Source organism: Giraffa tippelskirchi, chromosome 4 (assembly GCF_054371585.1).
Source record: "Giraffa tippelskirchi isolate mGirTip1 chromosome 4, T2T-mGirTip1v1.2.pri, whole genome shotgun sequence".
Taxonomy (NCBI): Eukaryota; Metazoa; Chordata; class Mammalia; order Artiodactyla; family Giraffidae; genus Giraffa; species Giraffa tippelskirchi.
In genome coordinates, this window is record NC_137278.1 from 75971320 (window position 1) to 75998143 (window position 26824).

At 48.0% G+C, this 26824-nt stretch overlaps 2 protein-coding genes across 3 annotated transcripts in view; one reads left to right on the forward strand and one right to left on the reverse strand.

The window, feature by feature from the left end:
• Nucleotides 1-7918: 7918 nt before the first annotated feature.
• On the reverse strand, nt 7919-26186 carry ABCG8 (ATP binding cassette subfamily G member 8). Its single transcript, XM_081591959.1, has 13 exons — nt 26124-26186; nt 20512-20613; nt 19483-19633; nt 15236-15474; nt 14639-14771; nt 14278-14547; nt 12508-12670; nt 12343-12420; nt 11275-11474; nt 10782-10858; nt 9869-10136; nt 8586-8713; nt 7919-8501 (listed from the first exon to the last, which is right to left on the reverse strand). The coding sequence occupies exons 1-13, from the start codon at nt 26184-26186 to the stop codon at nt 8364-8366; spliced, it is 2010 nt and encodes a 669-aa protein (XP_081448085.1). The 3' UTR covers nt 7919-8363.
• ABCG5 (ATP binding cassette subfamily G member 5) overlaps nt 14719-26824 on the forward strand; it is a 42044-nt gene continuing 29938 nt past the window's right edge. Inside the window, exons 1-3 of one of the 2 annotated variants that reach the window (XM_081591957.1) lie at nt 14719-15021; nt 22850-23048; nt 25921-26702. In XM_081591957.1, the coding sequence (XP_081448083.1) occupies nt 26566-26702 (137 nt within the window). In that variant the 5' untranslated portion in view covers nt 14719-15021; nt 22850-23048; nt 25921-26565. The remainder of the gene's footprint in view (nt 15022-22849; nt 23049-25920; nt 26703-26824) is intronic. The other variant, XM_081591958.1, reaches the window with a different exon arrangement.

Sequence of the window (26824 nt, forward strand, 5' to 3'; positions counted from 1 at the left end):
GTTAATTTGCCCGGAATCAGAGATATATGGCCAGGACTCTGGACAGATGTGTACTTATTACTATGAGAATACAAAAAAAAAAGGATGCAATCCAGCTTAGACTCAGTTAAAAATCAAATCAGAATCCCTAAACTTTAAGAATATATTTTTAAAAACTTTCATATTAATACAAGTGTCCCCAGATGGACAGCTTGCACTATAAAGGTATTTTCTTCCATTTAATCTAATCCCCAGTGTCTGGCATAATCTGCAAATTTTCAAGTTGCAATAAATTATTAAGCTTTATATTGCAAATTATTCTTCCTGGAACATTTTATTTCTTCAGTCTGTCTGCAGTGTGTGTGCTCTGCACACTTTGTCACGTCTTCAAGCAAACAGGTTTCATTTAATATTTGTCTTTTTAACAAACCAACCTTTGTAGAGTTTCTGTAAGTGAAAGCAACATTCCTGAAGTATGGTCAAACTAACAGCGGCAGGGGGTTACAAAATCATGGTCATTTATCTCTTTGCTGTTGTACAATCATACATGTGAGTGTTTCCATCAGAAACACACCCTGCTTTCAGGCCTGTAGACTTTTTACATAGCCCATATTACGCAGCTTTAGAATTAATGAAAATGGCTGTATTAGCAAATTGAAAATAGGCATTTATTGGAGTTTTTCTGCATGAAGAAAAGCAACATCATCAGGTCCAAGTAGAGCAAAAACACTTAACCAGCTTCAGATCTACCACCCTGCACATCCGTTTGGATAGTGGTTGGCTCTTGGGATCTTCAGAAGATCAATAACAGATCTCACCAACCCTGCCACTGCCCTGCACTTGCTGAGATTCTCTTAATCATTTACTTGTTCTTGTGGTTCTTCTCCCTCAAGAACTTGAGCTCTCCCGGTGCTCTACGGCCCCACCATTCTGGCAGTGGTAGGTGCCCAGTGAGCATTGAATGAAATCAGTGGGTACCTCACTTGTCCCCCTTTCCAAGGCATGTTTTTGAGGTTTATGGTTTCTGTGTGCTGGGCTGGGGGTGGGGTGGGGGGGTGGGATTTCTTCCTCATACACCTTTTCATAGGAGATAGAGGGACCAGCTTTTAGCTCAGAGCCAGGATATTGGGGTTGATGCCCGAGGAGTTCTCTCAAACCCCACGTGCCCACGGGTAAGCATTTCGAGGTTTGCCGCCAGGAGGAAGACAGCTCTAAAGTGTGTGATGAAATCGGACAACCTCAAGCGCAGCACAAGCACAGTGCAAGAGTGGAATCAAAAACAAAGAGCTTCGTTTTTAACATGGGACCATGGAGCTTTTTAGCAGTTTGGGGAAACACGAAACAACTATAATTGTGAGCACTATCACCTGGAAAGCTGAGGAGTATCATCCAGTCTTTGAGTTGGTAAGTATTTAAAAATCTCAGTTCAGTTCAGTTCAGTGCTTAAAACACGATTGTTTTAATTAGCTGCTAACACCACATGCACGGCTATTTCCAGGCTGCCACCAGAAAATGGGCTGTGCTCCATCTGCCTGCCTCATGCCCTACCCAGGCAGACTAGGGGATAAAGACAGGCTCCATACCCTGGCCACTTTAGAAGAACCAGTCATTTTATCAAAACAGATGACAGATGATTTGAGACTTGAATTACCTAGTTTAGACTATTTGCAAATAAGGATGCTTTCAGCCATGAGAATTGAATGTAAATAAGCAGAGATCAGCCAGCAAGATGCTTCCTTACTCCTGCATCCCAGCATCCCAGGCCCTTGCTCTCTCCTTCAGAGCCTGCTTGGGGCTCCAGCTCCCTGACTGGGCCTAAAGGAGAGGGGCCCAGGGCAGCTGTGCTAAACTCTGCCCAATGACTAATTTACATCTCAGAAGAACCCCCTAGCCCCAGGTTTGTAGTTCACACTTGGATTTGGTACAGATTTAAATATCACTGCTGCTAGCTGTTTAATCTGGGATCAAAGCAAGAAGAAAGTGGAAGGAAAGAAACAAATGTAAGATCTATGAGCCTGACCGAGGAGATCAGCTTGACCAAGGGAATGATTGCGTCTAAAATAATCTTTACAGGAACGAAAGCAGTTTTAAAAAATCTCATCAGGAAACATTTGAGTCAATATAAAGGTAATTATTTTCTGCTTAATTAAAATTTCCCTGTCAATAGCACAAGTCGAAATCAGAGGGTTTAAAAATGCAAATTTCAAAGCCTGTACCTTTTGATCAAAGGTCTGCAAACTACAGCCTCAGGTCAAATCTGCACGCTGCCTGTTTTCGTAAATAATGTTTCACTGGAACACAGCCACACCACCCAGACTTCAGAGATGTCTGTGGCGCCTTCACACTGTGACAGCCAATTTAAGTAGTTGCAACAGACTATATGGCCCACAAAGACAACTATTTGCTATCTGACCCTTAAAGGGGAAAGATTGCAACCCCTGCTTTTTTTTTTTTAATTGAATTATAGTTGATTTACAATATTATGTTAGTTTCAGGTGTAAGTGATTCAGTTACATGTATACATTTTAAGTTTCTTTTCCATTGTAAGTTATTACAAGATATCAAATATAGTTCCCTGGGCTGTATAGTAAATTCTTGTTGCGTCTCTATTTTATGTGTACTAGTTTGTATCTGCTAATCCCATCAGTTCAGTTCAGTTCAGTGGCTCAGTCGTGTCCGACTCTTTGCGACCCCATGGACTGCAGCATGCCAGGCCTTCCTGTCCATCACCAACTCCCAGAGTTTACTCAAACTCATGTCCATTGAGTCAGTGATGCCATCCAACCATCTCATCCTCTGTTGTCCCCTTCTCCCACCTTCAATCTTTCCCAGCATCAGGGTCTTTTCAAATGAGTCAGTTCTTCGCATCAGGTGGCCAAAGTATTGGAGTTTCAGCTTCAGCATCAGTGCTTCCAATGTATATTCGGGACTGATCTCCTTTAGGATGGACTGGTTGGATCTCCTAGCAGTCCAAGGGACTCTCAAGAGTCTTTTCTAACACCACAGTTCAAAAGCAGCAGTTCTTCGGTGCTCAGCTTTCTTTATAGTCCCATACTCCTAATTTATATTCCCCCTGCCTTCCCCTTTGGTAACCATAGGTTTGTTTTCTATGTCTATGAGTCTGCTTCTGTTTTGTATATAGAGTCACTTGTATTATTTTTTAGATTCCACGTGTGTGATATCACACAATATTTTTCTGTCTGACTGAGTATGATATTCTCTAAGGCCATCCATGTTGCTGCAAATGGTACTGAAGTGGGACTCTTGTTTGTTTAACACTAGGAAGTCAACTGAGGAGACACACGGACTGACCAAGCAAAAGACTGCATTGGAACGCGGCACCTATGTGAGGAACAGCAGGGTAAGGGAACCTGGGAGAACAGCTCTGCCGTGTGACCCAGTGTCAGGTTTGACAGTGATGGGGTTAGCCTTCCACGTTGTCTTGACCAATCATCATTCCTGTGCCTATATTTGGTCCTGTGCCTTGGGGTCCTTTCTGGTGGTGTGTGCATCTCTCAGCCATGATGGATTCCAGAGTGAGGGTTTCTGGGAGGTTGGCAGGACATATTATGGGCTGGCATCTCCTCCCTCCTTTTGGCCCCTCCTGAATTCTCCTAATTTTTTTGTGGTAGCACTAATATTTTTTTATCAGGACCTCCTGTTGTGAGACAACTCATGCAAGTGGTTATTATCGTGCCTGGCCAAGCCAGGCAGTTTCAGTCGATAGTTTCCTAGCACACATGGCAGTATTTCATTCTTTTTTATGGCTGAGTAGTATTCTGTTTAGTGTATGTATGTATATATGTATATATACACCACATATTCTTAAACCAATTGTCTGTTGATGGGCACTTCAGTTATTTTCATGTCTTCAGTATTGTAAATAGTGCTGCTGTGAACATTGGAATGGATCTATCTTTTCAGATTAGAGTTTTATCTTTTCTAGATATATGCCCAGGAGTGGGATTGGTGGATCATCCTGTAGCTCTATTTTTAGTTTTTTGAGAAACCTCCACACTGTTTTCCACAGTGGCTGCACCAATTTACATTCCTATGAACAAGTGTTCCAGGAGGGTTCCCTTTTCTCCACACCCTCTGCAGCATTTATAATTTGTAGACTTTTTGATAATAGCCATTCCGATGTGAGGTGCTACCTCATTGTATTTTTTATTTGCATTTTCCTAAAAACTAGTGATATTGAGCATATTTTCATGTGCCTGTTGACCATCTGCATATCTTCAGCCCATTTTTTTGATTGGTTTTTTTTTTTTTATTGCTGGTGAGTTGTATAAACTGTTTGTATATTTTGGATATTAACACCCTGTCGATAGCATCATTTGCAAATATTTTCTCCCATAAGTTGTTTTTTCATTCTGTTGATGGTTTCCTTTGTTGTCCAAAAGGTTATAAGTTTGACTGGGTCCCATTTGTTTATTTTTGTTTTTATTCCTTTTGCCTTGGGAGGCTGACCTAAGAAAATATTGCTTCTATTTATGTCCAGGAATGTTTTCTATGTTCTTGTCACAACCCCTGCTTTTAATAATTACACAGAAGCAGATCTCTACCCTTTTAGAGCAGGGAGGGCTCACTAAACTGTGTCCATGCCTCTAGAATAGTGGTTCTTCTCCCTGGCCTCCCATCCTCTGAGGAGCATTTTTTAAAACAGACCAGTGGAACCAATCTCTGAGGGGGTACATCCACACTGGCATTTAGTAAAGCTCCAGGAGAGAGAGAGAGAGAGAGAAAAAAAAAGTTCTCCTGGAGTTTCTGCATCTCTCCTGCCTTGGCACCTTGCCCCTTGTTCTGTGACCCTGCAGTCCTGAACACCATAGCCCACTGAGTTATTAAAACCTTTTGTAGAATGAAATCACATGATGTACCTCAGTGACTGTCAACTCTCCCTACATGCGGGAATCATTGGGGAGTTAAAGAAAAAACCCAGTGGTCTTCCCCCTTCTCCAGTCAGGCCTAAAGCCTGACCACAGCCTGGGCATGGGGGGTTGTGGGCTGTGAGTGGGGGTGGGAGAGATGTGTGATGGGCCAGAGTAGGGTGAGAAAGGCATCTCTGCTGACTTGGAGACAGCTTGATTTGGGAGTTAGAGTCTTAGCAGGATATCTACACAGGCCAAGGAGTGCAGTGTAGTTGGGAGATTGGTTATATATAGAGATGAATGAAATGAGCAAAAATATTAAGGTTAGTGAAAGCCAGGTTTCTTACAATGGGAGGAGGGAGTTACAATTGTGAAAAGAGAAGAATCCACTCTGTGGTGGTAGATTGGAATTGGATGTGTCGGTATGGGAGACAAATAATATATATAAAAATTTGGACAGAGGCTTCCCTGGTGGCTCAAACGGTAAAGCGTCTGCCTGTAATGTGGGAGACCTGGGTTCGATCCCTGGGTCGGGAAAATCCCCTAGAGAAAGAAATGGCAACTCACTCCCAGTACTCTTACCTGGAAAATTCCACGGATGGAGGAGCCTGGTAGGCTACAGTCCATGGGATCACAAAGAGTCAGACACGACTGAGCAACTTCACTGGTTCCCTGGTGTGTGCACGTGTGTACACACATATACACATGCACATATACACCCATGTGACACCCCAATGGCAATGAGCATACTTATCACTCATATCTTGGCTTCTGCTGCTGCTGCTGCTGTCGCTTCAGTCGTGTCCGACTCTGCGACCCCATAGACGGCAGCCCACCAGGCTCCTCTGTCCCTGGGATTCTCCAGGCAAGAACACTGGAGTGGGTTGCCATTTCCTTCTCCAATGCATGAAAGGGAAAAGGGAAAGTGAAGTCGCTCAGTCGTGTCCGACTCTTAGCGACCCCATGGGCTGTAGCCTACCAGGCTCCTCCATCCATGGGATTTTCCAGGCAAGAGTACTGGAGTGGGGTGCCATTGCCTTCTCCATCTTGGCTTCTAATGGCTTCTAAATGCCATTTTCTACTGAAAGGAACCAAGATTCTTTAGAGAAATGTCTGCTTCCATGACTGGGGTGGGGTGGGGTGGGAGGTGGGAAAGTACAGGATGAGTATGAAATAGTTGCAAAAGTGTTCAGAGAATGAGGGGGACTTATCAAAAGGAGGCAGAAGCCAGCTTGAAGAGGCTCTCATGGCCACGTCAGGGACAGTTTGAACATCTAAATTAAGAATGATAGTAAAAAAGATTATAGCCCACTGAATAAAATAGAAAACCACAAATTTATACTGATACAAATTTTAAAATGAATTAATGGAAAGTTTGAGGAGCAGTTTCAAAATACCTACCTACAAATGCTTATTAATAATTACAAAAGAAGGGAAAACTGTTGACCATGTGAAGCCTGGTATTCCTTTGATCAGGTGATCGAAGTTAACATCAGTTCAGGACAAACTGAAATCGCGTGCCACTGAGAGGATGCAACCAGGAGGGCACAGTCCTCTGTGATACTCCTGCTAAAGGGGCATGACCTGAATTTAATCATAAAAGTGTATCAGACAAACCAAATCTAGAGATATTCTACAAAACACTCATGTGTCAAGGTCATGGGAGTTAAGGAAAGTTGAGGATTATTCTAAACTAAAAGAGACCAAAGTGAATTGACGCTTAGATCCAATGCTTGATCCTGACCTGGCTCCTTTTGCTATGCAGGACATTGTCAGAACAGTAAATGAGTCTTGAGTGGGGTCTGCCCTTTGGATGGTGGCAGTGTAACAATGACACATGTGCAGTGTTACAGTGACGCATGTGAAGTGTTACAGTGTAACATGAATATCCCAAGTTGGATGGATGTCTTATATAAGGGAAGTGTGCTAGGCACTGCTCTTCAAGCCTGGATATACATACAGATCACCTGGGGATCTATTTATTTACTTTTTGGCTGAGGATATATTTTTTTTAATTTACTTTTGGCTGTGCTGGATCTTCATTTCTGCGTGTGGGCTTTCTCTAGTTGCAGCAAGCAGGGACTACTTTTTGTTGGAGTGCACAGGCTTTCTCATTGCAGTGGCTTCTCTTGTTGCAGAGCATGGGCTCTAGGTACATGGTCTTCAGTAGTTGCAGCACGTGGACTCAGTAGTTGTGGCGCATGGGCTTAGCTGCCCCTCGGCATGTGGGAGCTTCCTGAACCAGGAATCGAACCCAAGTCCCCTGCAATGGCAGGAGGATTCTTAGCCACTGGACTACCGGGGAAGCCCGGGGGATCTTTCCAAAATACAGATTCTGATTCAGTGGGTCTGGCTGGTGCCTGAGATACTGACAGTCTAACCAGCTCCCAGGCAGGACCCATGCTGCTGGCCCAGGGCTCCCACTTCAAGCAGTGATGGTCTAGGAAACCCGAGGAGAAAGTTCACTGTTTGCCTCCCAACCATCTACCTTGCCCCCTCTGTTGTTTCAGACTTTGGTTTTCCTTTGAGGATAACTTCCTCCTTGCTTTCTGTGTACCTGTTTTGGGTCAGCTGGTCCTCAAAGCTCAGACAGGAAGCACATGACCAGGGCCATACCAGTCACTGCAAAAGGTTCCAGGCTGGTCTGAGACTCAGCCAGAGAGGTGAGATGTACTGTGAGAGGCCTGGCTGAGCTGACACAGTGTCTATAAACCTCTTTATCTTCTGGAGCCTTCCTGGGCTTCCAAGCCTTACAGTGGCCCAGGACTTGCCTTCTGCCCGCTAACTCCTATAGGCCTTTCTGACCTCACGTGACCCCACTACATATTAGGCCTGGACCTTACTTAGTAAACAGTTCTGTTTCTTCATCTATAAAATGGGATACCGCCAACCACAAAGGGTTGTTTTAACAGAGAACTGAATAATGTGATCTACATAAAAAAGTGTTCTGCCCTGAATCTGGCGCAGAGCAATTGCTCAATAAATATTTAATTGTTCAGTTTAGCTTTTGGGGCACATGACATCACACAAAAAGAAGAGATGGCATATCGCTGGTATGTTTTAGGTCATTTTCTGTATTGAGAATGTCTCAGTGTTTGGGGACCCTGGAAGATGAGGCCAAATACTCCACGAGCTATTATGTTACTGTTTCCACATGGCCTAACTCCTCGATTCATACCTAATTTGCTCCCATCTTGTATTAGTTGCCTATACAAATATATATATCAAAAGGAAATAAATCAATGACATTGTAGGTGTCCCCCAGGTATGGTTTTCAGGTTCCCAGTAAACTCAAGCTCTAGCTGGTGATCAGAAATCCCTTTTGACTGTCTTTATTCTACTGCCATCCTGTGGCCAGCCTGTGCCACTGCAGCAGTGTGGACCGGATGTAGCGGAGCTTTGTCCTGGTCCTCCCTGTGCCTGGGAAGGGGCTCCTTGGGAGGAAGGGAGTGCAGTTGAATGGCCTCCACCAGCTGAATGGCCCCCACCAGCAGGCAGGAGTCTGGGCGTGAATCACCAGTCCTGACTTGATTTCTGTTTGATGAACCTTAAGGACAGATAGTACAGGATCACGAAGCCACAACTGATGCCAATGACAAAGAAGTAGATGGCGTAGAGCGGATAAGAGTTCAGGCCCATGGAATTGAGGATCTGGGGACAGAGACATCAGTGAGCTCATTAAAAACATGCTCAGAGGTCTGCTGTCTATGTACAGCCAAGGCCTGCGTTACTTACCATGTCTCCCGGGATACGGATGGTGACGTTGCCAGCTTCCATGTAATAAGCGTGCCCACCAAACTGGATCTTCATCAGCCCTTCAAAACACCATCGGAGGAAGGACACCTTGGAAATCAATGCGGGCACTGGAGAGAGTGAGACTCATATTATTCACAGGGCCTAACCACCTGCTTCCTAGGAAGTGAGCCTGCAGAGAGGCCGTGGTGGCTCTGACCCAGGGGCAGCAAGTCACCTGAGGGAGCTGAGAGCAGGGGAGAGGACAAAAGGGTGAAAGAGCAGAGGGGAAGCTGTTGACGTGGACTGTGGGGACAGAGGGGCCGAGTGGCTGCAGGATCACCGTGCACTTGACCTATAGTAACTGCACAGAGTAATTTCATTAGGTGTCCAGCATGTGCTTGACCTACAGTAACTGCACAGAGTAATTTCATTAGGTGTCCAGCATGTGCTTGACCTACAGTAATTCCACAGAGTAATTTCATTAGGTGTCCAGCATGTGCTTGACCTACAGTAACTCCACAGAGTAATTTCATTAGGTGTCCTGCATGTGCTTGACCTATAGTAACTCCACAGAGTAATTCATTAGGTCCTGCACGTGCTCAGCTTCATAGAACCTATGGACTCTGGAGTCGCAGCAGCCCCACACCAGAGGTTACAGAGATGACTGAATCTGTACCCTGACCCCAATGGAGGCTTCCTGGCTCAGGGAGGAGGAGGAGGCAATGAACCCTGCCCGGCTCATCAGGAAAGGCCCATAGAAGGTGAAGAGCGGTGATCCACAGGCTCAGCTGTGAGGGCGTGGAGCGTATTGGGGGCTTCAGAAGAGTCGGGTGGAGGCAGCCAGGAGTGAGCAGCCCTGGGACCACTGAGACAAAGCAGTGACTGGCTCTGCACCTTAGGGAGCTAGCGCTTCAGGGGCGAGGGTTCAGACGTGGAGGAACCAAGGTCATAGACACCAGACTATCACAGTTGGCCCAAGATCAGCTGATAGGAGCCAGGGTGGGGGATAAGGCAAGAGGACATTTCAGAAAGACATGGGAGGAAGAAGTGATTTGGCTCACTGGTGATGTAGTGAGGGAGAGTCAAGGGTGGCCCCTGGGTGTCAGCCGGGCTGTATAAGAGGGTGCCATCTGCCCCACCCCACCATGGAGCCCGTCCTTTGGAACCTGCTCCCAACTCTGAGCTGGACCGAAGTGATGAGCTCACAATGCCAGAGGAAAGTAGACTGATCCAGCCACAGAAGGCCTCAAAAAGCTTGAGCAGGTGAGGAGAGCTGACCTCACCTGTCCACAGATTGTCCAAGCTTATCATGAAGCCCCCAGTGAGGTAGAAGGAGTTGTAGAGAGCGTTGCCAAAGAAGGAGGACATGTGGAAGGTGGGGAGCAGGGCAGCGGCGGCCAGGGCCATGACCCGGCAGCAGAAGACCACCAGCCACACCAGCAGGAGGTGCAGCAGGAAGGGCTCGAGGCCTGGGCGCAGGTTGGCCAGCCAGTAGATGGGCATCCCATAGATGATGATGTAGACACAGTGCTCAGGAAACTCCCCCAGGATCTGCAAAGGATGTGAGCCAGTGCCTTTATTTGCTGCTGATCTTTCAGCCCCCAGTGTCCCCACCCTTCCCTCCTGGTGGTGACTGGGGTTGCCAGCAGAGGGTTAGTGGGCACAGGTATGTGGGACCCACAAGCATGAACTCACTGCTGACTTCCCCCTGCAGGTGCTGTTTGCTCCCTCTGGGGCAGTTCAGAGCTCTGGAGACCTGGTTTCAGATCCCCACTCTGTCTACCCAGACATGGTAGCTGTGTGGCCTGGAGGCAGCCACTTAACTTCTCTGAGCCTCCACTTCTTTGAAATGAGGAGCATCAATCCTTCCAACCTGCCTTCCAGGGACGTGGAGAGACTTGAGAGGTGAAGTATGCTAGGTGTCGGTGTTGCACACCTCTTCTTTGTTAGGTTTCTGGTGGCCAGAAAAATGTCATTCCTGGTCCACGGTCCTGGCCTTCTGATAAACGTTTAAAAAATTTCTCAGAGACTCATAAAGTCTCTGAAATTCTCCTAAGGATTGTGGCGTCAGCAGCCACAGATGATGCTTAGCCCCACCACTGAGCAAAATGCTTCCCTGTAACTTCTGTATAATGTGGAGAAGATTCTTCTGCCCTCTCTTCCACGTGGCACTCACTCTGAAGCCTGACCAGTCACCTTGGCAAAGAAATATGGTCCCGCCGTGTACAGCCCATCTTCTAGTTCATAGTAAAGCAGTGCCCTCTCTGAGTGACCTAAAAAGGGGAGAAAAGGAGGATGAAAAAATGAAATTACAGTGTTGCTGTTTTTGAGTCTCTCTTTGTACAATTAAAGCTGGTTTTATTGCCTCAATGTCATATATTAAAAAAAAGGCAATTTTTGATCCTAATTTAGATGTTTATAATTCTGTGACTTGTGCATTGCTGTCAATATAACTCCTGCTAGGAGAGAAAAGCCTCAGACTCCTAGGTAATTTGTTCTCATTTGCATACTAATATTAATATGTGACGTTTAAAAACAACCCTCCGTTTTTATTTAGCAGTCACGGCGAAATTGTTCAGCAGACCTGTCTTCTCCAGGAGCTCAGCGGAACTCAGGCCAGCCCTGGTCCAGTTCAGAGCATGGCTGACACAGCCCTGCATGTGGGTCACAAAGAGCAGGCCACACTCACATTTGGAGATGACATCCAGGATCACGTTGAAAGGGACAAGAGCTCCGATCATGAACAAGAGGGCCGCCGTGTCCGTCAAGGAGAGCTCGACAGCCCCGTGGCCATAGTAGATGAACCCGATGATCAGGGACATCAGGCAGGCCTCCGCCCCGTGGATGAGGAGGGTTGGGAGGTCTCGGAAGTCATTGGAAATCTGACGACTTAAAAAACAGAAGAGGTGCCAAGGGAACACCAGACCCCAGCACTGTGACCTTGGCAATGTCCTGTAATCTCTGTAAGCCTCATCTTTCTCCTCTGTAAAATGGGAAGAGTGGTGCCCACCTCACAGTTACTGTGAGGATCAAATGAGGTGACTGAGGAGCACATCTGTCTCACAGTTGGTACTCAGGAAATGATTGTGACTTTTACCAACACTGTATCACCTTGCAATTTTAAGTAAAGAAGTCATCTTGAGGAAATAGCCAATCGGAAGTCATCCTGAGGAAATAGCCAATCAGAAGTGTAACGATGTATGTACAAGGAGACATAAGACTTCTATCCCTGGGTCAGGAAGATACCTTAGAGGAAGAAATGGCAACCACTCTAGTATTCTTGCCTAGAAAATCCCATGGACAGAGGAGCTTGGCAGGCTACAGTCCATAGGGTCACAAAGAGCTAGACACAACCAAGTGACTTAGCATGATCTCATTTATATATTAAAATATTTATATGCATGGAAACATCTTGGGCTCACACCAAATACTCAGATCTGGTTTTCTGTGAGGGCTCGCGTAGCAGGGAAACTTCCCTTGTCCACTTGAGGGTCTCCTATATCGATTTAATTTTTTACAATGATTCTGGATGGTTTCTACGAGCATCTGGCTAGCAAGGAAATGTTGATTTTGTTTCAAGAATCAAAGGAACAGAAGTTCTCTGTATCACGTAGAGGGCTGGTGCTGTTTTTTTCAAATGACCCTACCTCTTCAAATTAAATTCCTCCTTCAAATTCACTTTAGCTCTAAAAGGGCATAATTTGATACAACTAAGACTTTTGGGAGCCACGGGGGTGATGAAATGGCAAATAATTACCGGATCAGTATGGCAAACTGCTGTAGGGGGCCGGGCAGCTTAGTGGGAGCCTGGAATGGGTTGGAGTCAGGAGCCGGGCTGTCAGGAGATAGAGAGTGTCATGGGGGTGTAGGGACAGCCACTTTCTGCAGGGTGCTCTCCCCCAAGGGCCACCCATTGCCTTACCTCTGCACACAAGTGCCCACACCCTGCTCCCTGGACTCCGCTGTCCATAGAAAGTCATCAAAGCCACGCACTTTTTCTTTAAACAAGGCCGCAAGGGACTGAGCCTTCTCCCTGGTGGCCACTTCCTGCTCTTTGCTTCGTCTGTCAATGCTGGTCAAGTCCACTGTAAGCAGTGGGAACAGGGCCATGGGTGACCTGGGTCCCACAGGTGCTCATGGCCCACGATGCTGTCAGAGGGGACCCTGGGACACACTCCTCACCCTCTGAGAGTGGACCACAAAGTGATGATCAGAACAGAGAGAAGCAGAGAGATGCCCAGGGGGAATCACTCTTCACCTCTCTGCCTCTTTCCTCTTCCCATTTTCATGACACATCTCAGGGCAGGAAAACATCTCAGAGGGGCCTTGTAAACCATGAAGGATCCCCTCACTGTGTAGGGCCATAACTTCAAGTGTCAGATTCTCTGGGCACTGCCAGGCCATGCCCTCAGATCCGTGAGGATCAACTGCCCCAGGGCTTGTGGGCAAGAACCACCCCCCACCAAAAAATGATAATATAAAATTAAGAAAAAGATTTGTTTTTCCAGATGTGGGCACCTGATTTCTGGCAACTTCTCTCTAGGGTTACAGTATGTTGCTTTCAGTGGCCAGGCTGGCAGATGCCCTCTGCCCCCTTATCTGGGGATGACAGACCAGAGGATGACACACTGGCAGGAAGCCAAGCTGGTATCTGAGCACAGGCAGATGGGTGACCTCCAGGTGAGTTCACAGTGTGAGTGAGTGCAGAGGGCGAGAGCTGGTGGGCCAGAAAGAGTGGCCTGTCCTCTCAGAGGGTTGGAGGGTGGATACTGGGATAAGGGTGTTCCCTCCTGAGCACGGGAGGTGAGAGGCCCATTTCTGCACCTGACTGCAAGGATTCCAGTCTTCTCATCTGTAAGGATGAAGATGACCGTGGCCTGGCAGGGCTGCAACGGTCAAAGGGACACCCTCTAGTGCTTGGCACCTGTGGGCCTAGTGTCTGCCCTCAAAGAACTGGTCCTTACCTACATGTGTATTGGGAAGGCCCTTGCTACACCAGGCCATCCTGGGAGGAAGGCTGGGCCCCAGGTGACCTGTTTGGGACAAACCACAGCTGCTGCTCTCCTGGCCCTGGTACAGCCATGCAGCCTGTCCAGCAGCCATGGCACTGCTCAGCACTCAGGATCCAAGGCCTGCTTTCAAGGTGGGCACCTGGAAAGGCAACTGTCCCCGCAAGAATTGAGGGCCATATGCTGAGGTCTCAGGACCCCAAGCAGGAAGGCATCTCTGGTGCTGACAGCAATTTTCATATCTAGAGATTCATGGGTCAAGACCCCCCAAAATGCACTGAACTGGTCTGTGCCCTGGGCCCCCCACCCACAGCCTCTGGGTTCCCTGCCTTTGTGGGGGAACCAGGGCACGGCTTTAAGATTTCCTAGTGGCTTCCAACTCCAAATTTCCTGTTCTCCCTACAGAATCTGAATAAAGACCATAATTCCAGAAACCGACCCAAACTCTCTTTGATTATATCTCCTATGGTTTGGAGCTATCATGAGGTTCTTAATAGTCATGTGCACAAGGGTGTGCCATTTCTAGCATTTGATGCTGGGTAAACTGAAGCCTGTAATACACCCCATCTCATCCCCTGCCTCCATCCTTGGTCCTATTCCCCTGAAGCCCCTGAGAGTTTCTCTCCTGGCAGGGTTGCGGTCGAGGGGAGCCCTGTTTCATGCCTCTGGCCTGGCTGACTCACCATAGTAGTCGGCAGGGTTGCTGTAGCGCGGACAGGGGTGGCCGACTGCGGTGAAATACTGAACCATGTGCTGGGCTGACCCTAGGTAGATGGTGGTGCCAGACGTCATCAGAAGGACCAAATCAAACAGCCCGAAGATATCGGAACGCGGCTGGTGAATGGAGATGAGTACCAGCCTGTTGCCTTTGGCCAGCCTGGACAGTGTTTTCACCAGGTTGTGGGCCGTGAAGCTGTCGAGCCCAGAGGTAGGTTCATCCAGGACAAGGATTCCTTCCCAACAGAGAGAAGCCTGGTTTAATGGGCAGGACTCCAGTTGGAACGGATTAAGCCAGGCAGCTCACACGGGCCCCTCCGGCCTCACCTGGGTTCCACAGCAGCTGAACTCCGATGCTGACTCTGCGCCGCTCGCCCCCCGACACGCCCCGCACGTAGATGTTGCCCACGCGCGTGTTGGCGCATTGCCGCAGCCGCAGCTCCGCAATCACGTCGTCCACCTGGGTGAGAGGGAGGGCGACCCCGGGGCTTTAGAGAGGCTGCGCGGGCCTGCTCCAGGCCAGGCAGATCCGGCTCCAAAGTAGAAAGACGCCTGAGTTTAAGGCTCTGGCCTAAATTTTCCCTGATGCAATGTTTGTTCCCGGATTCTTTCCACGCATCCGGAGCAGCTCCCACTGCTGAGCAAGGCACCACTTGCTGGGACTGTGGCCATGCCCTGGCTCCCCGCCGGCACGGAGAAGCGGAAAACAAGTAAGCAAATATTTGTCGCACGTTTGGGGCTAAGATGGGACAACGGGGGAAACAGGGTAGGGCTGAGCATTTGGTGGACTTTTTCTGATGGACAGATAGTGAGCTGGGTTGCTCACAGTTGGCCTGGAATGGCTGGACCCTGAGGTCAGGGAGGGAAGGATGGGCAGGGGAAGGATGTCATGGCTTCTTGGGGTCACTGGGATTAGTTAGTTACCCTTTTGTCGCGCTGGGCCTGGGAGAAGTTTCTGGGCAGGCGCAGCTGGGCCACGAAAGCCAGGGTCTCCCGGACGGTCAGGTTGGGGAGCAGCTGGTCGTGCTGTCGCACGTGGGCCACATACTTCCTCACCAGCTGCGCTGTGCTGGGCTGCTCATTGATCCAGATTTGGCCTGACTTAATTTTGCCGCCAGGTCCTCGCCCGGTGATCACGTCCAGCAAAGAGGCTCTCCCACAACCTGAGAAGCCACCAGAAATATCCCTGAGGGGCTTCCCTGGTGGTCCAGGGGTTAAGAATCTGCCTTCCAACGCAAGGGACCCAGGTTCAATCCCTGGTCCGGGAACTGAACCCTGACCCAGAACTAGGAACACCCCCACTCTCCCCACCCTCACAACCTCCCCCCACCCTGATCCAGCCAAATAGATAAATATTAAAGAGAAAATATATTCCCGAGAACGGAGCTTCTGCTGCCCACACACCCTCCAGCCACCACTTCCTGCTCTGTCCTTCTCTAGGGAAGATGGCACAGCCCTCTGACCTGCATGGAGCAGCCAACTTGAACATCCTTGGGAATCTTGGGTGTTCAGGTCAGGCCAGCCTGTGGCTATGTGATAGAAGGCTGGAGTCCTGGTTGTCACAGGACTGCCTGTGCCCAGAGTGTATGTCCCCTTCCCCAAGCAGGGCTGGTGTTAATTGCACTGGGAAGCTTAACTATTTTTGTCTCACAAACCTGCCAGCAACATTTCATCCTTCCCCATCATTTGGCTCAGAAGCGGGCATTGTGGGAAAGACTAGTTTTGGAGAATTAATAAGGTGTCTTTTAAAAATGCAAAACTGGAACCTATTTTCAGACAGGGAGAAAAAAAATAGAGAAGTAATAGATGTGGAAATGATTTTTAAACTACAGCACAGTAGTTCTGAATTTCTCTACACTCTTATTTTTATCAGTAGTACTTTCTACTTTCTCTTTAAAAAAATAGATCCATTACATACAAATTAACGCCATCCACTTCTGAATGACACAGGAATTGCTATCAATTTGGAAACGTGTCCGAATGGATCAGGTTCCATGAGATTCTGTGAGACTCTTTGACGGCCATTTAAACTGCAAGTCAAATAGGGCTTAGGGTCTGAGAAAGGGTTCTTAAACAAAGCTGCCAGGAACAGCTCAGTCCAGTTCCCCTAGGCAGGGTTTTGGTTTCTTAATTGTAAATTCCTTTTGGAGGGCAAAATTTCCAAGTAGTTTTTAAACAGGGAAAGCGCCAACATACAGATACAACAACTCTTCCTTGCCACATTCCCAGGCCTTCTGCAAGCAGCCCCCTGCCTACAGCCCCATGTCCCCAGTGCATAAAAGCAAAAAACAAGTAGCCTCTTCAGTCATCCTTCTGCTTACGGACCAGAGGTTCTCAGCGTGGAAAGGGACCTGTCCACTGCCTCCTGGGTGCACCTCATTCAAGAGAACTTAGGAGGCACAAAATAGCCAGGGGGGAGGCCAGAGGGAGGGTTCTGACCCTACTCCTGGCTCAGCCTGGACATCATTGGATCCAGGCTCTGAAAGCACAGGTGACTTTCCCAACACAGGGACCTTAGGATTCTCAATCAGGGGGCAGGAAGACCACGTTTCCTGAACAAAACTGTGAGCGGTGTGGGTAGTCTTTCCAGGGGAGGTTGCCAGGGTATGTTTGGGGAGATCCTCCATGAATTAGGAGAAAACACCCACAGGCATTCAACACCCTTCGCCAACTCAGTAAATTTATTCATTGGAAAAGCACCACTGCTGATTCTATAGAAGCTTAAATGCCTGGGGCTGTTTGAATTAATTTTATTTTACTATTATAATTTTGGTGAGCAGAGTATGCTTCCCTCCTCAATCAGATGGTAAAGAATCTGCCTGCAATATAGGAGACATGGGTTCAATCTCTGGGTTGGGAAGATCCCCTGGAGAAGGGAATGGCAATCCACTCCAGTATTCTTGCCTGGAGAATCGCATGGCAGAATATAAGTCACAGGTGGTATAATTGATAACCTTTCTAAGAAATCATTTAAATAATTTCTGCCAAGTAAACCTGTAGCTCAACAACACTAGCCTAGAGTCGAAAATCACACACTCAGTGTGTGATTCCTGCTTGGCCTCTCCTGACTTCCCTTTCTTCAACCACAAATCAGGGATTCTAACAGCTACAGGGCTGTGGTGGTCAGGATTAACTGTGATGACTCTTAGCTTGAAGTGCCTACTTAGGCCCATGTGTTCCCTAGATCCTCATTTCATGAAGAAAAAGCAGGTGTAACCAGAAAAGCCACCAGGTGTTAACAAACAAATAAAATTGGCCTGTGAAGTTTCCACATTTTTCTTGTTTAGATCAGAATTGCAGGGCCAGGGCCAGCAGTAGGCAGGACTTGATCTCTGGGTGGTATTTCAGTGACAAAGTTCATTTGCACATATCCTCTCATTTGACCTCTGGTTAGACAGTAAACAGAACTTCCCCAGCGGAAGACTAAAAGTTTGGAGCAGATGGTCAAAAAGTTGAGTAATCTCTACTTCTGGAAATGATTAACTGGAAGGTATAAAATGCTCCCTCTGACACTGTGTAAGGGGGAAATGTCTTTGATCTTTGTTTAAAAAATAAACAACAAACTTCAAGTGGAGTCAACTTGTGCTAAGCCCCATGTCCCCAGCGGACTTCCCTGGTGGCTCAGAGGTTAAAGCGTCTGCCTCCAATGTGGGAGACCTGGGTTCGATCCCTGGGTCGGGAAGATCCCCTGGAGAAGGAAATGGCAAACCACTCCAGTATTCTTGCCTGGAGAATCCCATGGACGAAGGAGCCTGGTAGGCTATAGTCCACGGGGTCGCAAAGAGTCGGACACGACTGAGCGACTTCCCTTTCCTTTCCCTTTCCATGTCCCCAGACTGAGATGTAATACCCAATTTAATTATAGTTTCGATCTCTCCTGGGAATAGAATCTCAAACCAGCGCATCTGAAATTGCCTGGTCATCACTGATGGACCCCTACTGTTCCCCAGAGAAAGGTGACCTTGCCTAAAACAATCAGCCCTTTTCTAGAATAATTTCCTTGTCCTACTTCATTCTGCCTGTAAAAATCATTCATTTTGTACAGCTCTCCAGAGCTTCTGGGCTTCCCAGGTGGCACTAGTGGTAAAGAACCCACCTGCCAGTACAGAAGATGTGGGAGACGTGGGTTTGATCCCTGGGTTGGGAAGATCCCCTGGAGGAGGGCATGGCAACCGACTCCAGTATTCTTGCCTGGAGAACCCAATGGACAGAGGAGCCTGGCAGGCAAAGAGTCAGACATGACTGAAACAACTTAGCATGCACACCAAAGCTATTGGGCTGTAGCTAACATCTTATGGAAAAATCCAAATAAACTTTCCAGTCCACACAATACTTTCTGCCAGGTGGGATGCTGCCCAATTCATGAATTGTTGAATAAAACTAATAAGATCTTTAAACTTTAATCAGTTGAATTTTTTTTTAAACATCTGAGAACCAGGAGACCAGAGTTCTAGTTCTTATTCTGCATTAAATATATGTCCTTAGGTAAATCATTCCTCTTTTCTAAACTTTGGTCTTACCTGTTAAATGAAGGGTGAATGATGCAGGGGCAGAAAGACCTCCTCTAAAGAAGTTTTCACGGTGGTCAGAAGGAGGAAAGGTAGAATACTGTGAGGGGAACAGAACTCTGTTCTCCAAGCCCCCTTCCAGCTTATTCTACACTTCTAAGTCTGGCTTGTGGAAGTGACTTTTTGAAGCACTCCAGAAATCTGAATTTTTGCCGATGGTTGAAGGTTGAACTAAGACTTGGGGTATCCAAGACGTGAGTTGTGGCAGGGGCTGTGCCTACCCACTGTCTGACTGAAACAGGAATCTGATGGGGAGGGGAGGACAATGAATGAGTGTTCCTTGCGGTGGAGGAGTCCCCTGGAAAGAGCATTCAATTCCAAAGCTGCCTGATGCGCTGGTAATGACTTACCCCTATGTTAATGAAGGATCAGAGCTCTGGCTGCAGCTGCAAGAAGCCTACTTGTGATTCGTGAAAGCTAGTAAATGGACGAGCTGAGATTTGAACCCAGCTCTGCCGCACCTGGAACTTGTGCTCTCACAACTCTGCTGTGTTGTTCGGTTGCTCAGCAAAGTTCTGTGAGGAGCGTCCATGTGTTCGAGGGACTGCTCTGCATCCCAGGAGACAGAGAACCCCCTGTCCCGCTATTTGCCCCTAGTGATACCTGAGCTCCCTATGATGGCCAGCATCTGTCCACTCCTCATTTTGAAGCTCAGGTTCTGAATGCCCTGCTCACAGGAGTCCTTGTGAGATGTCCAGGGCATCTTGAAGTGAGCCAGCTGCTTAAACCAAGGTACCTGGGAGGCCAGATCCACCTGTGGGGAGACACAGAAAGGTTCCTCAGAAAGCTTCAACTTCTGTTCACCTCCCTCCAAGAGAAATCCTCCTGCCAAAACACAACAGGCCTGAGGGGGTCCCCCACCCAGGTTCTGTCAGATATGGAGGTGGGCTCCACTATGCTGAGAACCTGAAGCTGCCATTTCCAAGTCTGAAGAGAACAGTTGGGAAGCATGTGTAATAGCAGAACAGAAATAAAAACACAACATGGGCCAAAACAATGTTTTCACTCAACAGTGATCTACTAATAACTTATCAAGTGTTTACTGTGTGCAAGACATTGTGTTCATCTGTTTATTATTTCCCTTGTCTCATTTAATCCTCACTGCAGACCTATAATGTGCACTATTATTAGATTGGCTGAAAATTTCATTTGGGCTTTTCCATAACATCTTATATAAGTCTGTAGTTTGGTTAATAGTATTATACTGTGGTTAATGTCTCAGTTTTGATCACTGTGCTATGGGTAAGCAAGATGTTAACATTAGGGGAAGGTGGACAAAGGGTATATAAGAATTCTGCACTATTTTTGCAACTTTTTCAGAAGTCTAAAATTATTTCAAAATATAAAGTTAAAAATAAGTTTTAGCGATTTTTTTTCAGACAGGGTCACATGGTTGGCTTTATGTTTTAACAAAGGTCTCATTCTCTTTTTCATGCCCATCAACCTCAGCTCCAATATGTGTGGTTGAGGAAAGTCTCCATAGTGCTTGCACCCAGCACATGAGGCATCAGTGTAGCCTGAACACCTTAGGGGCAGAGGGCCTCCAGCTGGGACTCACCCTTCCCTTCTGCTTGGGGAATTGTTTGGCCCTCTCTGTCTGCTCCTCCCACCTGTCCTCAGGTGTGTCTCTACCTGGTAGCTGAGATCTCGGACTTCCAAGGTGTTGGACTGGCCACTGTAGGTGAAGTACAGGCTGTTGTCACTTTCGGAGGAGAACACGCTGTCCTGGAGGCCCTGCTGGGAGACATGACAGATGAGGAGCTTCTTTAGAAGGAGGACTTAGGAGGAAGGAGACCTGGAGAGGTGAGAGCAGTAGCTAGTGTGGATGAGATCCCAAGTGGGCAAAAGATGGATTTAGGCAGGAGGAGCCCAAGGGCTCTGAGAAAAAAAGGGGAGCATGCATGAGGGCAGGGCTTCTCTTCTCTGCAGAGAAAACTGTGGGGCTTCCCTCCAGGTCCTGCTGGAACCTGATCCAAGTAACCTATCGTGAACAAGACCCAGACCCTGGACTGGAGAGAGCTTTGTTAGCCTCTGTGTTCAGAAAAGGCCTTTTAACTTTCCCTTTCCTGAATCTGGCTTAGTATCTCATCCCAGACTTTCTGTACCTAGCATGTGAGAGGAAAACAGTTGTCAACAAGCTAGTGCTCAATACTTGTGAAGACATTGCTCTTAGAAAAGTTGCATCTTATCTTGATAAGGATTTTGGACAACAAAGCTCTTCAAAATACTGTTGGGAGATTTTAGAGTAAGTCCCTGTCATCACTGTTGTTATCATCACCCTCTTCATCGTCATCATCTTGCTGATGATGTTATTTTCATGTAAGTCACAAGCCATGTTGTGTTCACATAACCATGGCTGCTTTATTTGTGCTGTGCTTAGTCGCTCAGTCGTATCCAACTCTTTGTGACCCCACACACTGTAGCCTGCCAGGCTCCTCTGTCCATGGGATTCTCCAGGCAAAAATACTGCAGTGGGTTGCCATGCCCTCCTCCAGGGGATCTTCCCAACCTAGGGATCGAACCCAGGTCTCCTGCATTGCAGGTGGATTCTTTACCATGTGAGCCACCAGGGAAGCCCATGAATACTGGAGTGGGTAGCCTATCCCTTCTCCAGGGGATCTTCCTGACCCAGGAATTGAACTGGGGTCTCCTGCATTGCAGGCAGATTCTTTACCAACTGAGCTACCAGGGAAGCCCGCTTTATTTGAATATACATCAAACAAATCAGTATTTCATGGTATCAGCTGATAATGTGAATGATACTCACCATCTGCAGATCTGAATTCCTTCTGTTTTATCAGTTCAATCATTTAAATAGCTGAGGCCCAAACAAGGAAAAACTTGCCTTAAGAGATTTCTGCTTTTTAAAAATGCATTCAAGTTTTGTTTCCTTGAGGTAGTGCAGGGAAAGTATGCATTCATTAACCAGTTTCTGTTGATTCCGATCTTCTCCCCTCAGGACTGCTATTCCCCCACTGATACATTCCTTCGATCAGTCAATCAAGCATCCAGCAAACACGAGGAGGCCCACAACATGCTTTAGGCTTGGAATTTGGGGTGTGACTGTGCAAAAGACAGTCTTTGGGAAGCTTAGAGTTTAGTGGATGAGACACTGAGGATGGAGCAACACAGGCCAGACACAGAGGCATGATGACTTTGACATGCCTGATCAAGGTGTCTTTTCACTGTGCACACAGTGTCCATGTGTGCTTTAAGTGAACACAACATAGCTTGGGACTTACATGAAAATAATACCCAACAGTCTTTTTTAAAGCACCCCTGCAATGGTGGAGGTAAGAGGCCCTTAAAAATGACATTGAGCCCAGTGGAGGTGAGGGAAATAAATATGGGTGATGGTCTGCTGCAAGCCCACTGTGAGTAGCCCCCAGAGTTCAGGAGAGTGTGGAAACAGCCAACCAGAGCTACTTACTTTGTTTAATGTTTGAACCAGAACAGTCAAGGTCGTATATTATACAGAAAAACATTGGAAGATAAACAGCTAAGTCAGCAGAAGGATTGTCTTTGGGGTGTAGGAAGGAATACGGGGTAGGGGAGAGTAACTGAGGGGGAGAGAGAAGGTCCTGGGCAGGTTGGGGAGGGGGGATGATTTTCAAAGCTATTGGGAAGTTTATGATGGGTATGGGAGTTCACTGTTCTTTAAACTGCTTTGTCTGAAATATTTAAAAATAGGTTTTAAAGCTGAGAGAGGGAGTCCATGAGGGGAAGTCCTGAGTCCTCCCAGCTGGAGGAGCTGGAGGAGCTGGAGGTGAGGGGGTTGTGCCCTCGGAAATGGAGAATGAAACTCCTGGGGAGGTCAGCCCTGACCCTCCCTCCCCACCTCTGCCACCAGCATTCCCACCTCCTAGTTTTCCCATTTTATTTGGTTAAATCATCTGAAAGTTTATCCATTACTGAGAGACTCACTTAGGCTAACATGCATCCTGCTTTTTTTTTTTTTTTTTTTTTACAGATTTTTAAAATGTGGAACATTTTTAAAAGTCTTTATTGGACAATATCGCTTCTGTCTCATGTTTTGGATTTTTTTGGCCTCAAGGCATGTGGGATCTTAGCTCTCTGACCAGGGATCAAACCTGCACCCCCTGAATTCAGAGTGCGAAGTCTTAATCACTGGACCGCCAGGGAAGTCCCTACTTGCTTATTTTTAAAAGGTAAATGTCTGCAGGGGGGGTGTTAGTTGGTATAAGGAATGAGTTAGCTCCACAATGAACACCTGGGCCAGAAGCTCACCAGGTTAGATTTTGGAGGTGGAAGAGTTGCCGAGAAAGGGTTGGGCATTTTGGAGTCTGGAGCAAGCTGTGGTGGTGACCTTAAGCCTAGGGGGTTCCACTCTCCAGGCAGATGCTTGGAGAAGGTGAAGGGTGATGGGGCCCTGGGGAAAGAGGCATCAGGATGAGAACAAAAATAAAGGAGAGGGGTGTGTGCTACCTGCTCCTGGGTTCCTCCAACCCCTCTTCACCCTGGGCACAGTAGGCAGGCACAGGTCAGCCCGGGGCCCCAGCCACCACAGGCAGCTCAACTTTCAGAAGAGAACTTGTGGCTGGGCGGGGGCTGCCTCTGTTCCATTTTGAAATATTTTCCTTGGCTCCTAGGAAGGATTTGTTAGACTCTTCCTGAGGTTTTGACAAACCCTCTGTATTTTTCAAATGCTTAAATATCTATTCGGCTGACACCTTAATCAGTATGACTGTCAGATCATCACTTGAATTTCTGACAGGTGACATGGAAAAAAGCAAAAGCAGGTTTATTTGTAGGTAACCAGCTCAGCTCCTGCTGAGCTACATTGTAATTTCTCCTTGTATTAACTTCTGATCAAATTCCTGAGTCAGAAGCATAGAGTAGGAGGAAACTCAGGGAGTGCAGAGCCCAAGTTCCTTGTTCTCAGATGCAGAGGCTGTGCCCTGGGAAAGCAGTGATGTGCTGAAGGCTCTGCACTGAGGCCTGGGCCCTTTTTGTCCTCCTCTGGCCAGACTTTTGCCCATGGACTGAGGAGTCTGTGGGCCAAGGGCACTTGCCACTCTGGGTACTCACTACCCCCAAATTCCCAGATGGCCTCAGGCCCACTCCCAGGGCTGTGTGAACCTTGTCCTCAGCCCATCCCTTGGGGCACCCCATGTCAGAGGGGCATTTGTCTGTGGAGGGGTGGATGTAATGTGTGTGGGCAGGGTGGGGTGGCCATGCAGGGGTGTGTGAGATCATGTGTGGTGCTGAGCGTGGGCAGAGAAGGGAGACAGGCTGTGGCTTGTGTTGGAAGCCACAAGTCCTAGAATTTCTTGGCTTACATCTGGCCTTCCACATTGTGAAGAAGGTATGTCAACTTAGGAGGATAGAAACTATTTTATGTCCGACTCTGTGCGACCCCATAGACGGCATCCCACCAGGCTCCGCCGTCCCTGGGATTCTCCAGGCAAGAACACTGGAGTGGGTTGCCATTTCCTTCTCCAGTGCATGAAAGGGAAAAGTGAAAGTGAAGTCTCTCAGTCGTGTCCGACTCTTAGCGACCCCATGGACTGTAGCCTACCAGGCTCCTCCATCCATGGGATTTTCCAGGCAAGAGTACTGGAGTGGGGTGCCATTGCCTTCTCCTAATAGCTCTTAACTTGACTGATAATTTTTAAGTATCTAGAGATAGGATACAGTTCCATTGGAAAAGACCCAAAAGATTGAGGGCAGGAGAAGAAGGGGGCGACAGAACATACGATAGTTGGATGGCATCACCGACTCAATGGACATGAGTTTGAACAAGCTCCAGGAGATGGTGAAGGACAGGGAAGCCTGGCGTGCTGCAGTCCATGGGGTTGCAAAGAGTTGGACACGACTTAGCAACTGAACAACAACAAAGACATAGGATACATAGCCCTCGGCTTCTTGTTCTGGGCACCATAAATGTTAGAGACAGACTGTCACTTGGCACCTTGAGGAACAGGAGTGAAGGAAAGGAAATTGAAAATGGCAGGGCCTGCACCCCTTCCTGGATGTCATATGCAGGCAGTTCTTTGCATCCCAAGCTGTGGTGTCTGAATTGTCAGACGTTCTAGAAAGTGTCCTTTTCAAAATCATTGGAGATTTTGTATCCTATTCAGGCTGTACACACTGCAGTCAGGGCTTCCAGGAATCCTTTCCTGGCAGACTTTGGTTCCCTGGGGTATTCCCAGAGCACAGTGGTTACCTGCTGTGGCTGAGAGCTGACTGAGAGGGTGGGTTCCTGGGGCCTGGCTGAAGTCAGGTCCTAGCAACTCAAGGCTAGTCTGGGTGGCCTGAGGCCCTTCTGAGGTGGCGTGGAGTCCTCAGTCCTTCAGTCTGTCTGTCTCCACCCCTCACCCCTTCACAGGCCACCAAAGACGGATCAAACAGTGGAGTGGGGTGGGGTGGCGATGGAGGGTGGGGACCTGCTTCCTCTCTGTGTTCTGATTTCACCTCTTGCTTCAAACCCTGCCCACGTCCTGATTTCAGTCAAAGGCCATTTTTTTTTTTTTTTTTAGGCAAACATTTCTCATGTAAAATGAGGACAGAAACCCTGGACCTGTTGGTCCCCTGGCTGTCCTCTGTTCCTTCCAGCTCTCTCCAGGATCTTACAACTGCCTGCTGTAGCTGTATTTGGGGCATACGTTCTGATGTTCTCACAAGGTTCTCTGCCACCCTGTCTCATCAGTTTGTCGCCACTGAGTCTCTGAACTTGATAGCCACAGGGACAGAGGAGACATTGCAGTGTCCCCAGGACGTTTCTGTGATGGAAAAAGTGAAAGTGTCAGTCACTCAGTAATATTCGACTCTTTGTGATCCCATGGACTGTAGCCCACCAGGCTCCTCTGTCCATAGAATTCTCCAGGCAGGAATACTGGACTGGGTTGCGATTTCCTTCTCCAGGGGATCTTCCCAATCCAGGGATTGAACCCAGCTTGCCCACATTGCAGGCAGACTCTTTACCGACTGAGCCACCAGGGAAGCCCTTCTGTGATGGAGCCGCATTTAGAAAAGAGCCAGATCAGCCCAAGTCACAAACACGATATCATTTCCCTACAGGAGCCACCTTCAAGCAGGAAGTGACCTCAGAGAACCCCCCCAACCCCTGACCCCCGCTTCCCTCAGCCCTTTGATGCCCTGGAAGCAGAGTCCTGCTGCTTGTGGACCTGGTGGTAAGTTAGGACTGAAAGTTCCTTAAGAAGGAGAGAAGAGTCTGATTCGCCCCCCACCCACCAGGACTCTGGTGACCCCACATCACTCACCAAGTCATCCTGGGGAGCAGTGCTGCTCTCCAGCCCTGTGTCCTTTGGGGCTTCCTCTGCCATGGGATGCCGCGGTGTCTGCGCTTCGACTCTGCAGTTTCCTTTGGACTTAGCTGCTGCTGACCAGGGCCAATATTGTCTGCTTCCCAGAGCCGGGCAACCTCTGGTCTGGCTCCCAGCATTCCTCTCTGGAAAGCCCTCCCACAAACACGGGCTGTGTGTTCTGTCCCCTGTCGAGATAACACACAGACACACTCTGGCTAAAGGTACATCAGATAATGGCATCCACGACCAAGCCCAGGCCTGCCGCTGGGAAGTCCTGAGGAGGGGCCCCAGGGCCAGGTGAGGAGCAGGCAGGACAGTCTGCCACTGACTCCTTGGCGGAGGCCACTCCAGGGAGGGTCAGGCCAGAAAATCCACCAGTCTCTGCTGCTTGTTGGCCATGGGCGAACTCCCCCTTTTGACTCTTGGGGAGTCCTCAGAACTCCAAGTAAACAGAAGTTCCCAGTGCTTCCTAGAGGAGGTTCCTGCAAAGCCTCGACACAGCCTGGGCATTTTCCATGCCTCGTACAGTGTCAGGTAAGGAGGCGCCTCTTTCATCTGCTGGGAGCTTTGAGCCATGGTCAGGGGCAGCTGTGGCCTGAGGGGAGTGGGCCTCTGCCCTCTGCTGGCTTTCCTCACTAATGGGGGGCATGCAGGGA